The sequence below is a fragment of the Montipora capricornis genome, chromosome 13 (assembly GCF_036669925.1).
Source record: "Montipora capricornis isolate CH-2021 chromosome 13, ASM3666992v2, whole genome shotgun sequence".
NCBI classification, from domain to species: domain Eukaryota; kingdom Metazoa; phylum Cnidaria; class Anthozoa; order Scleractinia; family Acroporidae; genus Montipora; species Montipora capricornis.
The window spans coordinates 27,413,506-27,428,351 of NC_090895.1; the positions used below are offsets into that span (position 1 = coordinate 27,413,506).

Sequence of the window (14,846 nt, forward strand, 5' to 3'; positions counted from 1 at the left end):
TTAAGCGTGCATCTAATTTGGTGCATTTCTGCTCTTAAGTGAAAAATTTGAACAGGGCTCAAAGCAGGTTTGGCAAGCCAGTTTGATCAGCTGTGCATAGTCCGCAGCTCAAAGCCAGCAAAGGTTTCTTTATGTTTAGTTCCAGCCCAGGAAAAGATTGTTACAACAATGACTATGAATTTTGGACCACAGCATCCAGCTGCTCATGGCGTATTGAGACTTGTGTTGGAACTTGATGGAGAGGTGATGATAATTAGAATAAATTTTACTGTATTCAACTTGGCAACCAGCTACAAGTAAGCATTAAAGTGCACCGTAACTCAAATATTTTTTGTCTATGTTGTAGTTCAATTTTATCCTCTGGCTTCATTTTTTTTAAAACCAGTCAGTTAAAAGCTTTTACATGGAAACCAGTCCATTTTTTTCAACCAGTTTAATTTTTTTGGATAACACCACCCATTTTAACATAGTCAGACAGCTTTCTCCATTCGGTAATTAAGTGGAACTCTTTATAGAGTATTTACATATATGAAATAAACTAGAGAAATCATTTTAAGATTATTATGATGGATTGTTGTCTCTGGTGCTATCAAAGACCAAGAAATGTTCAGCTTGGTTGTTTGGGTTAAGCACTTATTTTGAATGGTTAGCTTTCATGGAGGCTGGTTGAATTTAAGTCTAAACACCCACTTCAGATAGCGCAACCTCTCGGTGCAGAGTAGAGAACCAACAAACTTAACTCACATATGACGCCGAGTCTGGGAATGGAATCCGGGCCACATTGGTGGGAGCCGAGTGCTCTCACCACTGTGCCATCCCTACAGTTTGCAAGTGTCAGACACTGCATTCTTGGTAAGGGATTGGCATGCCTTGTAGTGATCAATTGGAGTAACTTATTTGAAGTGTTTAATCTAAAACAACCATTGTCTTGGTCATTGGGTTAAGAATATTGGTTCGTGGCTATTGAGAGTAAAGTATTCTTTCACATTTAGGGTAAAGGGGTTAGATTATAAAGAAGCTGTGGTGCTGTGTCATGGGAAAGTGAAATAAAGAAAAGGGTTTATCAAGTGTGTTGATATGGTAAATTTACCACTGCAAAGAAACATGAAAGCTGACGTTTTGAGTGTTAGCTCTTCCTCAGAGCTAAAACTTTTTCTGTCTTTCACATAGTAGGACTACTTTTTGTAATGAAAAAACAGTGATATTCTTTAATGATTCATTTGGCAATATAACTTGTTTAATGCACACAATTTATGAAGGAGGGGTGGGGTAGGATGGAGGCAATGGGGAGATCAGGGAGGGGTAGGAGAAGGAGAACAGAGGAAAGGAATATCTCATTCTTTTTGAGACCCCCAAAAAACCAAGCTCCTGCTTTTTAACTACACCCCAAAACAAGGAAAATCCCTTTTTTAGACAAAGGATAAAAATAAACCAGTTTACAAAATTTAAACTGGTTTAAAAAAATACCAAATATCTATTGTTTTGGTTGGGGCATCATTAATTTTGTCTTCAGCAGTTAAGAATTCAACTCCACCAAACTTTGTAAATACCTCCTTTCAGTTGAACCTCTTAAAACTGTTGTAAAGGTTTATGTTTGCATGTCTACAAACAAATTAAAATGCTGCCATGCACATATGTTGTTTCTAGGTTATTACACGTGCTGATCCGCATGTTGGATTGCTACACCGTGGCACAGAGAAATTGATTGAGTATAAGACTTATCTACAGGTGTACTTGTACATAATTTATGTTTTAATGTTACACTAAAATACCATAATTAACTCGCTATAATTGAATTACAGTATTTGTACAGGAAGAAAATTAGGGGCACAAAAATATGAAAGTGCAAAAGCGCACTGATGCACTCTTATTCCTGGACTTGTCTTTCCAGTTGGTTTGATGAAGGCAAGTCTTTGTAAAAATAAAAAGAACTCCAGAAGAAAGGACTGGCTCGGGAAAATTATGTGTATTCATGTAATCCAAAATTTCTGCCCTTAAATATTTTTTTCTTTAAAAACACTATTCCAATTTAATACTGGAAGGTAGGTGTCGTAAAGGTAGCAAGAGAGGAGGAACACTCTCCTCAGTAGCAAGGAGGTCACCATGGCAACCAAGCCACAGTCCACCTCCCACAGCACCCGTCAACACATCACTGAGACCAGTGTGTGGAATGGATACCTACCCTAAAACATGGGAGGGGGGAGAGAGGTGACTCAAGCCAAAGCACATGGCAATGCCCCTGCAAACCTCCCTGGAGTCCCCCCCCAGATATCACAGGAGAAACCACTGTATTGGCTTGGTTTAAACTTTGCCTAAATGATATTTAGCCTCATTTAAACTCAGCTAGATCACTAGCTTCACACCATCTTCATCTACCCTGTTGTAAAAGTGTGGACTTGAGTGACACTGCTAGAGACAGACAAGCATTCAGTGGCACTTTAATGCATTCCTCTGAGGTCTTGTAGGGCCTTCCTTTCTTACCTGTATCATTAACTGGCACTGTGTCTTATCTAAGAGATGCCCTTTTGGTTGTGGCTGTACCATTTCAAGAACTGTTGTAAAAGAGAGCTCCAAAGATCTTGTTACTTTTATCATCAGAGTTTATTCCTTTCTGACCAGTTGCATGTCACTCTTCGAAACCACTGACAGTATTAAAATGATAATTACATGTATGAGCTCAGATTACAACAGACTTATTGTCATGTGAGAACCTTTTCCCCTTTGTTTTCATTTTCCTATTGGTTGTAGTTTGGACACTAACTTATTTATTATCACTTGCTTTATAGGCATTACCATACTTTGACCGTCTAGATTATGTGTCTATGATGACAAATGAGCAATGTTATTCGCTTGCTGTGGAAAGACTCTTGAACATTGAGATTCCAGAAAGGGCTAAATGGATCAGAGGTGAGAAAGAAAATGAATGTTTGTATGTTGTTGCAAGATCTATATCTGATTTTCAAATTGAATTTAAAGAGAACAGGAATGTTTAGTTAAAAGTTGTATGGCCTTTAGGGAGGGGATCAAGACATGATCAAGGTTTGTATTGGAACTGGCAGCTGTGCACTTTTTTGAGTCTCAATGTACTTTCTTCAAACGTAAATTTGAAACTTGTTTCAAAAATGTCAAATTTGTTTAAAAAAAATGACTTCTCTCTGTATTATTTCTACTTTAAATTTTCAGAGTGTGTTTGACAAAATATTTATGCAAAAAAAAGTAAAGTTCTGATTGGATGGTTAATAACTGATTGCCAGACAGGGGTGAATTCTTGAAAGAGTCTCTTGGTTTATAAATATGACTACCTACAACACAAATCATGAAACTGCCTTGCTATTTACAAAATCAGTCATGCATGCACACACACACTGCATTCTTAAAGGGATGTCTATTCCAGGGGTAGGGGGTGGGGTAAGGGGTGAGGGGTAGGGGTAGGGGTAGAGGGTGAAGTGTACCATAGCTGAAACAACCCAAACCTTTACAAAAATGCTTACCTTAAAGGCGGAGAACCACTACTCTGTATGCTTTAAGTAATGTTTAAGCCCAAGGGTAGCATTTTTGTAAAGGTTTAGGTTGTTTCAACTATGGTACTCTGCACCCCCTTACACCCCCACCCCCAAAATAGACATGCCACATTCTTAATCAAGGTAGGCCTTGATGTCACTTCTTCTTGATCCAGTTAAAGTTAGTAGCAGAGAAAAAAATACCACCACTTATTAAAAATTAACAGCCTTTGTGCTTGAATTATTCCAGGCTAAAAATATGCCAGTCAGGTTTAGAGTAAACAAATTTTCAAAATTTGAAGCAACGAGAAAGTATTTGATTGGAGAGGGACTTAACCCTTTTTCTCCTAAGACTGATACTTATGGGGCAATCTTTGTAAACATTTTTTCCCCTCATTAGCACAAGGCTATACTTTTTTAATCATTCAGCCAACAATAAAGTGCATTGCATAATGAGCTATCTCTGAAAATTTGAACCTGATATACTAGATAATCTCTGAGCACTGATGCTTTGAAAATTTCAAAATTTTACAAAGAGTGTATCTAGGGTATGTCATTAGTGCCTAATTGCCTCCCAAGAATTTATCAATTTTTGATGGCTAAGAACTTGCTTGTTATCAAAGCCAAAAGGTTTAAAATTTGACTGTTAGCTTAATTTAACAAGTTGTTTTACCTTTTTGAAGTCAATTTATTTTGTAAATAGCATAATCCCTTCTGTGAGCAAATTTGCATGTTAGTGAAACAAAATGGAAACAATATATGATATCAGCAAAAAATCCTTATAGATTTTACTCTGCCTAACTTAATCATCAATGGAAAGCTCTTCAGGGACTAACAAGTTAAGGGGACGTAATAGACAGAGGGATGTGCCAATTTTTTAATGGTCCCTGGCTTAAGCAAATATCCACTTCTTAAAGCCATCTACCGGTATTTGCTGATCGGTACAATTTAAAATTTCTTTCCTAGTGTTGTTTGCTGAAATTACCAGACTGTTGAATCACATCATGGCTGTTGGCACACATGCTCTTGATGTTGGTGCAATGACTCCATTTTTTTGGTTGTTCGAAGAAAGAGAAAAGGTGATCAGTAAATAAGGGATTTTAGGTATCAGCAGCATCAGCAGAGGTGTGAGGTGTTTTGGGTTGCGCTTGTGCAACTGGGAAAGATCATTCCATTGGTTGCATAAAATATTTCAAAATGGATTTGTTGTTGAGTAGAAAGCGCTCAGAAGGTTGTAAACATCTGACTGGTTTCTGGGTTTGGCAGTTGAGTTTTGTCAGTATATCCAACTCTTTGCAGTTTTTTATTGCAAATTTTATGCTTTTGTGAGAAAGGTCGTTAGACAGGTTTTTTTCTCTTATGGTATTTCAACCTTTTGTTTCATTTCCTGAAGATGATGGAGTTTTATGAGCGTGTGTCAGGTGCCCGCATGCATGCTGCTTATATTAGACCAGGAGGAGTGGCCTTGGTGAGTTTTTTCTCCTACTGTTTTTACTGTCACTTGTTGCATTATTACAGTTGTTCAAAAAAGCCTACTGTTGGCGAAATCATCATCTAGTTTTTTGTTGTCTTGGCTGTCAACTCTAATGCTTGGTTAACAAAAATTTTAGTTTCCTTATATCATTTACATTCTTCTTTTTAACCCTTTTACTTCTCAACTGGCCCCCATTTACAAGTAAAATCAATAAGTGTTATGCTTAGGAGGAAAAGGCTTAAGCTCTGCCCTTTACTGCAAGATCTTCTCAGAAACCTGTATTTCATTTCAAATCCAAGCCAGATCAATACTTCCAGGCATCTGTAAAGTGACTATGGCCTAAGTTTGTTCATTTGCTCAATTGACTCTACTTGAAACCTTAAATACCATTTGAAAAAAGTATTGTAGTTAAGGAAAAACACATCTTTTTCATTTATCTTTGAATTATATATTTTTGAATACCATAGACCTTATTCATAAATGGCGGTCACATTTATAATTCTTTTGTCCACGTGGAAATTAGCCTACCAAGCCTCATTTTAAAGCAAGAATTCTTTTCAATTCACTGTATGGTATGGAGGCTTGGTAGGCTAATTTGCACTTCGACAAAAGAATTATAAAGTGACCGCCATTTATGAATAAGGTCTATGTCTTCTGGAAATAATCCTTACAATGTAGATTTCTTTCTGTTAGAAATCACACTTTCTTTGTTTTAATCAAGAAGAACCATGTGAAGACTAACGCTTTCCATTTGACAGAACTGACAGGCCAGACCAGGCATTTGGATGGACTAATTAGCTCTTCATCACCTTCATACTAACATACTTCAAGGATGATATAAAGTTATGTAATTACACTCTTCCAGAAGAATGCGAAGGACTATCATGCAAGTGTTCCTTCAAATTGTTGCATTTTCTTTGCACTCTGACCGGTCTGGCCGGCCAGTTCTGACAAAAGGAAGTGCTGGAATGCATATTGCACCCTGGGACATCTAAAAGAAAGCAAGTTAATTTAAATTTTCTTTCTTTTAGATGTCCCAGCGGGCAATTTGCGTTCCAGTATGGTGGTTTTTGTACCATGATATCACAAGCTGCAAAGGGCCTATTAAGTGATGATGATGATGATAATTATTATTATTATTATTATTAAACATTATTAATAATATTATTATTATTGTCATCGTCATCATCATCGTCATACCATCATCACCCCCAGCATAGGAAACTGAAAATGATCGATGAGCAGACAAGAATGTTACAATAGCAAATTTACCTGTACATGAGTGCGTCTTTTTTTTTTTAAGATTTATATTTCCCTTTTTTCAGGATTTACCTCTGGGTCTGATGGACGATATCTATGACTTTGTTGCAAAGTTTTCACAGCGTATTGATGAAACTGAGGAGGTTAGGCATCAAAAACAATTGAGCAATAGAGGGCTTTTTTCTGTGTTTCAATAGCCTCATCTAAACACGAGGGGTAGTTGGGATAATTTGAAACAGTTATTCAAACCTGAGACGCAATTGAGGGTTCACATAACTATCGAGAATCCTCCCAACTCCCCCGAGTGTTTAGATGAGGCTACGTAAACACGGAAAAAAGCCCACTATTGCTTTCATAAAATACTTCTCAAAATTAATTTGACAAGTGAAGGAATTATGGTGGTTTTTTACTTTTTGATTGAAACAGATTTTCTTGATACACGCTCATATATCCTACCAGCCAATCAAAACATGTGTCTGACAACACATAACCAATCAAAATGTGTGTGATGTCACAGCCGTGTTTACATACCCTCATCTAAACACAGCTATTGACCAATGAGAGTGCGTGTACTATCCTAATTATTTTATAATTTTTTATTTGAATTTCACTAAATTAATTCTTGTAACAGAGAATAATTATATAAATTTTTTTTTTTTTATCTTTTGCTATTGGTCAAAACTATTTAACAATTATTTGCCGAAAGCAAGGTGAATATGGGTTAATAGAAACCTAGACAAATTTAGTATAATTACATAGGCGATTATTTGAAAAATACTCATTTTCCTTGAAACAATTAATTTCTTTGTCTGTCACATCGACAAAATGACTTGTGGCTATTTTGAAGAAAAATGCTTAGGTGATTATTGGGTAACAATCATGTCAAGTGCAACCAATCAGTGCAGAGAATTTTCAATAATCACCTACGGTTATGTAATTATAGTAAATACGGTAATAATATCAGTGAAGGAAATGCCTTGAGCCTAAATTCAAGAGATTTGTGCTTTGTTGTATATACATAGTGTGGCAGAGGTTTTTGTTGCAGTCTCTGTCCAATTTGCTTTGCTGAGAAATGAAGATCTTAAACGTATTAAAAGTTAAGAACTGATGTTTGCTCTATCTTCCCCTTTCTACTATTTAGATGTTGACAAACAACAGAATTTGGAAGCAGCGTACAGTTGATGTGGGAGTTGTTTCTGTAGACGATGCCCTTAACTGGGGCTTTAGGTTGGTTTATATCTAACCCTAACCCTAACCTAGCAAATGCTTAGACTTCAGGTGACTCAAACCAGTTTCAACACTTCGAAGAGACACTCTCTTTAGAGGATTGACGCAACAACATGTGTACCGCGTATTATAGTACCGTATGAAACACCAATTATTTCCAAACAAGATATGATCGTCATTGTGATGTAATAAGTTACCTTAGCAATGGGAAAGCCCAGCAAAGACAACCCAATGTTTTGGCTTTAGTTGCTCATATCTCAAAAACGACCTCTGTGATCCCCATTTTTTATTGCTGGAAAGTGATCAGAAGGCCAACATGAAACTTTCAGCAAAGTTTAAAAATATTATTTGCAACTGAATCAGGGCCACCTTAACAAAATCACTGCAAAGGATTTTTTTAAACTTCATGGAAATTTTCATTTTGACCTTCTAATCACTTTCCAGTAATTCACTACTTGCTCAATCCCATAATACACCTCTATAATCCCCCAAGACTTTTGCATAACCATTGTTTGCAATTTCTCGTGGGACATAAAAATGTCCCAAGAGAAGTCGAAAACAATGCCTTTGCAGATTTTTGGGGGTAAAAGAGGTGTATTATGGGATTTGTGCAAGTAGTGAATAAAAAAATGTGTTGGACGTCAAACTTGGGTGTGAATCTAATTACATGCGTAAATTTCTGGAAATAAGTGGACACATAAAAAGCTCTTTGATAATAATAAGGAAACCCCTAATTCTATCCATATATAAATATTTGTTTTGGGACTTTCGTCTCTGCTTTGACCATTGATCCCCATCTTGGATTATCATCATGCTTGGACAAGTGGGACAAATTGAATGAATCAAGAGGGTGTAGGGCATCCTTCATTTGTAGTGCATCTTAGTGGTTAACGTTTCTGTGGTCTGTTTTACAAAAAGTCTGCCTTAAGCTCTTGTCATAGGTTCGAGGTGTCAATTTTTTTATAACGTACTTAACTAGTCAGTATTTGTGCTATGACAATGAAATAACCATTTTAATGCTCCTTGAATGTGGTTTTGAATCCAAAAAAGTATTCTTTTGTGTGAATGTTGCTTTTTTTATGAGGCCGGTTCTCAAAGCAAACACGGGTGGTCCTATCCTAGAGGTTTAAGCTACAAGGGATTTAATTTTTTTAATTTTTTTGAAGCAATCGATTTTTAGATAAATTTTCAGCTAGATTTTTGATATATTGTGGTTTGCATTTGTTATCTTCCTTCAAAGTGCAAAATAGTGTTTTTGACCAGGAATTTAGACAAAGTATAGTACAAAATCAAAACTCAGCAAAAAATTAAAAAACGCCAACATTGTTTTGTACGTCTACCTGTGTTCAAACTGTCCTGAAAATCTGAGTGGATTCAGACAAAAACTTTTTGAGTTGTAGCCCCGTAAAAGGGCGACTCTTAGAGAACCTTGTAAAGCCAAGTAAACGCCAATCATAGTTGTCATGATTTTGCCGCCGCACTGTAAATGTGCATTTCAGGGGCTTTAAACGACCAAAAAATGGAAGGAAAATGATAATATTTGTACAGTTTGGGGCATAAAGAGTTTTGTTCTCAGGGTCTGCCTTTTTCCCTGTCCTGAAGCAGTGACCACGGACCTTGGGAATGAGGGTGATTTGGCTTTACAATCCAATAGATGGTTTTCACCTGACGTCACAGCAGCCATGTTGGTGTTCAGAACAATGGAGAAAAAAGTTTTTGGGGAATTTGACTCTATTATCATGCAAAACATGAGCTGTAATTTGCTATTGTTTTGTACACAAACATGGCCGTCTCATCACGTGATTGAAAAGCATCTATAGAACTCTTCAAAAGGGAATGTTCAGTTGACCTTCTTGTGAAAGAGAATTTCTTTTCTTGTTAAAAAAAAATAGCTCTTCATTTTTTTTTTGGAGTTGTATTTTTTAGGTTTTGTCGGAAAAAGAGCAGACTGTTATTTTTCCTCCATAATCCCAACAGAATATGATAATAGCTAGTTTTTTGCTCAGTGTAGTACCATTCTGTTTCTGCTTGTTTTTCATCAACGAGCCAGTACTGCTGCTACATGTTAAGTTATTGATGCTGAGTGTCTTTTTTGGCAGTGGAGTTATGTTGCGTGGTTCAGGCATCAAGTGGGATCTTCGTAAAGCACAGCCATATGATGCTTATGATCAGGTTGAGTTTGATGTTCCCATTGGCAAAAATGGCGACTGTTATGACAGGTACAGCTTTTTGAATCATGATACCTCATTGGAGCTACACTTGCAGGATAAACTATTTTTGCCCTTTTTTTGGGCAAGTCTTGAGGATTAAAGGGTTAATAGACCTATTTGCAGATATGGCGGCCATTTTGAGTTCTATTGTTTCGAAAGACATTATGGGATGCTCAGGGAGCAAATTAATATGTATTTGCCCCCTGGGCATCCCATTATAGCTATTTAAAACAATAGAAATCAAAATGGCCGCCGTATCTATCTGCAAAAAGGTCTCTTAAGCATCATAGCTTAAACACGAGACATTTTTGAGCCATGAACGTTAACCCGAAGTGAGCTGTTTTTCTTTTTAACTTATCTTGCCATCACTATATTTATATTGCTAGGTATCTTTTCACTATCAGAAACGATTAGTTTAAGGATGGTTCCTACTAATTCAAAGGTACATTATGTTTGCCCCGATTTATGATTATGCAGGAAAGGTAGACCTTAACAAGTGTTATTGAAATCCAACAAGAAAATTGGGGGTAACCACGCATTTTTCAAAGACAATTCATGAACAATATTTGTAGTAAGCTCTAAAATATAAAGCAATGTATGGCGTTCATTCTAAAATTGAAGCTTAATTATCTCTAAAGAATGCATGGTTACCCCCATAGATACCAAGAGTACTTACAAAGATCTACTTTCTCTGTATAGTTTTAAACCGCAAAAAAATATCCCTGCATTAGAAAGCATCACCGATAGGAAATCCGAGTATCTGGAGTTGCGTAGAACGTATGCGCAATAACAATAGTAGGCACCGTCCTTAAAAATCCAGGGGAGACTACTGTCCTGGTGTGTGATATGAACACTTCCGGTTTCCATCCGTGGGCTCGGAAAGGTCTTGTGCTTGAGCTCCCTATTGCAAGATGACGCGCGGGCGAGTTCTGCGTAATTCAATAAATGAGCTGCATGCTTTATTTTGATAAACATTAAGTGCCCGGCTAGTGTAAAAGCCACCTTCTTATTTTTCCAAAAATTTGGCTGGAGTAAGCCGTTGGGATATTTTCAGTTGAAGGTTATGGTAACTGTTTATGTTTTCTTTAAAAAGTACAACTAGGGTGACACTGCACGAATTTCTTAGCCGGCAGAGCAAGCGCAAAAAGGGGAGGGAAAGAGGGAGGAGGCAGAGCAAATGCCGAAATAGAAGGGAACTGGAGAGAGGAGGAGAAGGGAGCTCTCCCCAGATTCCTCCCATTCCAGCACTTGCTCGGCCTTCCTCTTTCCCTTCCCTTTTAGAGCTTGCTTCGCAACCTAGAATTTCTGAGCCCATGGTACTAAGTTCGATTGATCCTATTCTGGAATAAGAATACGAGGAGTGATGATTTAAAACGGCATGTTTGGCGTTTTGAAGCAACAAGGATTAGAATGATATGTTTGAAATAGCATTTTAGCAGGTGTTTGACAATTTTGGTGTGAATTTCCTTCATAACGAAGGATTTCTAACTGTTATTCCACGTATTCCTATTCCCGAATACGGTCAATCGAACGCACCCTAAATTGACTTCTTCAGCTTGTACGTTTTGTTTTCCCATATCAGACCACGTGATGTTCTCAAGGGAATTTGCCTTTTGTTTTTTCTTAAGTTATGCGTACATATACACGTGTATAAGACAACATTTGAAAGAAACTTTTTCCTAGAGTAACATCACGTGGTCTGAAATTGGAAAACAAAATGTACAAGCTAAAGAGGTCAATTTGAGGAGAGGGAAAAGAGGACGCTTTGTTACATACTACACGCAGCGATTTCTCTTGCTCCTTTATTTTGTCCATTCTCGTCACCAGAGCCACGGATCAACCCAAGGCTCTGGGGGAAACTCTATGTAGGAGAACATGCGCCGTAGGGTTCTTATAGCCAAAAATTGGCTATTTGAGCATTACGGCGCCTGCTCACTCTTCGTGCTAACACGAATGCACCAATTAGAGACACTGTTCATTGTTCTCCTCAAAAACCAATGGGAAGACACTTTGTTTCAGGGTTCCCCAGGGCTCTTCTCTCCCTCAGTCAACAGAAGAGCTCTGGGGTCGAGATTGTATTTTGTCGCACTACGTTCGTTGGACAAAGCAAGTGAGAGGTGGTTGTTCGCGGGCTGTCGTTTCGTTTTTCATAATCAGTGTTGATTCGGTGCATTTCTCTACCTACCTAGCCTATGTGGCAGGCGTTCGGACGGGAAGGGAAATGGGGAATCGGCGGGAGAACGAGGAGGGCGCACGAGGAGCCTTCCCCCTCGCGCGCCCTCCTCGTTCTCCCGCCGGCTCTCCTTTTCCTTCCCGTCCGAACGCCTGCCACGCACGCTCCTACCTGCTTGGTGCTGCTGGTTTTTGACACTCGCAAAAAAGAAAGCTTGGCAGCACACTTTGACCCCCTGTATTACCTGTGTCTGTGCAGAAGTCTGCATCGTCTAAGGGTGCGTTCGACTGACCGTATTCCGGAATAGGAATACATGGAATAGAAGTTAGAAATCCTTCGTTTTTATGGAGATTCGCATTAAAATTGTCAAACACCTGCTAAAATGCTATTTTAAACATATCTTTATTGTTCTTGTTGCTTCAAAACGCCACACATACCGTTTAAAATCATCATTCCACGTATTCTTATCAGCGTCAATCGAACGCCCCGTAAGACTCTACGAACTGTAGTTATCCATTACTTTTCTTTTCATTGATGATCGAGTTTCACTTTCAGATATTTGATCAGAGTGGAGGAAATGCGTCAAAGTTTGAACATCATCGAACAGGTTGTTTATATATGAGAAACGTTCATCATTTCATTTATTTACTGAGCTTGACATTTACCATCACTCAATATTATTGAAAGAGAAAGAAATGTATCATACTTGTTCCCTCTCGGGAACATATGAACCCAACAACTTGACTAGCCTTCGAGCAAGCTCTCCATTGGGCGCGAGCGGTGGATCGCGTGCGGCAAGCGAGAGGATTGGGGCGGGAGCATCCCACCCAGTCCTCTCGCGGTTTGCTTCGCTCGCCACACTCGATCCACCGCTCGCGCCCGAAAATCTCGCGGGAGACCCCAATAGAGAGCTTGTTCGCAGGCTACACCTTGACCTGCTCCCAACTGCGTGACTTCATAGCTCAGTTTGTAGAGCAGAATCCCGTTGTAGCAACCTGAATTGTTCAGGTGTCTATAAAAGACAATTGCTTAAATTGTTCAGATAAGTACGAGGATCATTGCTCTTTTTCAGTTATGTAAGCATTTGACATTTCAGGGTTCCTCACATCATAAACCTAGTTTAATGACCTCAGCTCCAGCTATTCTGCTTCAGTTAGAGAATCTGGACTTGAAATCGAAAGATACGACTCGTGTTAGGAGCACTCGGATTTTTTTCTGCGTATTTCCGTGTCACAGCATCGAGAAGTATGGGGTACCCACTGTTGTAATTTCAAACCACACAAAGGAACTCTGCCAAAAGGCAGTAATAGTATTGGTTAAAAGAGGAAAAAGTGATCGTGCTGTACGTGCGGCACGCATTTTTGTACATTTTTCTCCCGTGCTAGTCAAAACAACAACTTCAAAAATGATCAATTTTAAGGTTTTGACGACAACGTTGACAAATTCGTTCTCTCTCTTTACTTCAAATCCGTACGTACCAATCCGGTTATAGGATACTTCGCCCATATTGTACAACATAAACAAGATGGAAAACTCAGACGTTTTCGTCGCTGTAGCCGTCGTGGTTTCTTAAACTCCCTATAATTAAGTTAAGTGCGGACGTCCAAGTGAGTGTACAATAAGCGACAAAAGTAGTGGACAAAAGCATATCAAGTGAAAGAAGTGTTGAAACTTAACTCTTACCACATTTGATTCCACAACAGTGTCTGAACAAGATGCCGCCAGGCGAAGTCAAAGTAGATGATGCAAAAATCTCGCCACCTAAGAGAGCTGAAATGAAGGTAAGTCCCTTCCTTTGCGGAGATTATCTTGCTGCCATTTTGCAGTTGTGGTCATTAACTTAACATTCTGTTGTAGGAGTCTATGGAAGCTCTTATTCATCACTTCAAGCTGTACACGGAAGGATACCAAGTTCCACCAGGTGACACATACACAGCAATTGAAGCTCCAAAGGTAAGATGTAGAGGGCAATGAACTGGGTGCATTGGGAGGAGACAGTCGGATGTGGATGTCCTTTTGGTTTGTCATGCAATTTCTTCAGCGAAAGGACGTGTGATTGCGCGACAAGGCATTCGCAGCGCGGGTAACAGTGCACTGTTACCCTCTGACGTCATAGATTTTGCACGGTTGCCCGCTCAGAGTGTTTTGGCGGGAAACAGTATTATTGTTAAATGTCATGTGACCTCAAAGTGACCAATTAGAGCGTGCGCTGTTGAAGGAAAAAATTCAGCTGGATAACAAAAGGTTATTGCGTCATGGCGTTCTCGTGGCCGTCGTCGTCGTCTTTTAAGCTCCGCAACGATATGACGGCGACTATGATGGTTATGATGATTGTGGTGATGATAGTGATGGTGTTTATATGGCATTTATGAAACTTGTTTAGCGCATAAACATTCCCAAATTCGCTTTTCGCCATTGAAAAGTAAACTTCCCCAGATCAGACATCACTAGGCACTGTCATTGTCTCTGCATCCTGCAGAATCTAGTTGCATTCAACACTTCCATAGAACAGAGCGATCAGTGCAACAAGCTAAGACAAAAAAAAGTGCAATGGATAGGTAAGAATTATTCCATGAGCGTTGGCTATTTGCCATCTCATATCCAACAGGCGTGAATGGAATATTTTACAATGACTGCAAAAATTCTCGCGCGCTCATTGGCTAATTTTTATTGACACAAATTTATAATTTATGCGATAATGACGCGATATTCCTCGCGCCAGATGGAAGTTTCACGCATTTTTGTCTCGCTTTCTTCTCGTGTTTTGACTTCATTTTGACCCCTCTACCTTTTTGTTATTGTAAAAAAACAAATTGATGTCAGTTTTTCATGCGTCTGTGCTGTTATTGACAATGAATTTCGTCATAACATTGTCAAAGTAGTCTGCAGATCCATTCGGCTATCGCCTTGTGGATCCACAGCTACTTTGACAACGTTATGACGCAATGCATGATCAATAACAGAACAGACGCATAGAAAACTGACATCAATTTGTTAAATTG

At 38.7% G+C, this 14,846-nt stretch overlaps 2 protein-coding genes across 2 annotated transcripts in view; both read left to right on the forward strand.

Moving 5' to 3' along the window:
* The window catches only part of LOC138029670 (NADH dehydrogenase [ubiquinone] iron-sulfur protein 2, mitochondrial-like), a 19,652-nt gene extending 5,801 nt beyond the window's left edge, over positions 1-13,851 (forward strand). Inside the window, exons 3-13 of the mRNA XM_068877383.1 lie at positions 140-243; positions 1,648-1,728; positions 2,787-2,907; positions 4,467-4,579; positions 4,894-4,968; positions 6,300-6,377; positions 7,376-7,461; positions 9,561-9,680; positions 12,400-12,451; positions 13,548-13,625; positions 13,702-13,851. Coding sequence (XP_068733484.1) covers positions 140-243; positions 1,648-1,728; positions 2,787-2,907; positions 4,467-4,579; positions 4,894-4,968; positions 6,300-6,377; positions 7,376-7,461; positions 9,561-9,680; positions 12,400-12,451; positions 13,548-13,625; positions 13,702-13,818 — 1,025 coding nt within the window. The 3' untranslated portion in view covers positions 13,819-13,851. The remainder of the gene's footprint in view (positions 1-139; positions 244-1,647; positions 1,729-2,786; positions 2,908-4,466; positions 4,580-4,893; positions 4,969-6,299; positions 6,378-7,375; positions 7,462-9,560; positions 9,681-12,399; positions 12,452-13,547; positions 13,626-13,701) is intronic.
* A 296-nt stretch (positions 13,852-14,147) lies between these two features.
* Positions 14,148-14,846, forward strand: part of LOC138030747 (NADH dehydrogenase [ubiquinone] iron-sulfur protein 2, mitochondrial-like) — a 22,230-nt gene continuing 21,531 nt past the window's right edge. The window contains exon 1 of the mRNA XM_068878624.1: positions 14,148-14,180. Within this exon, the coding sequence (XP_068734725.1) occupies positions 14,148-14,180 (33 nt within the window). The remainder of the gene's footprint in view (positions 14,181-14,846) is intronic.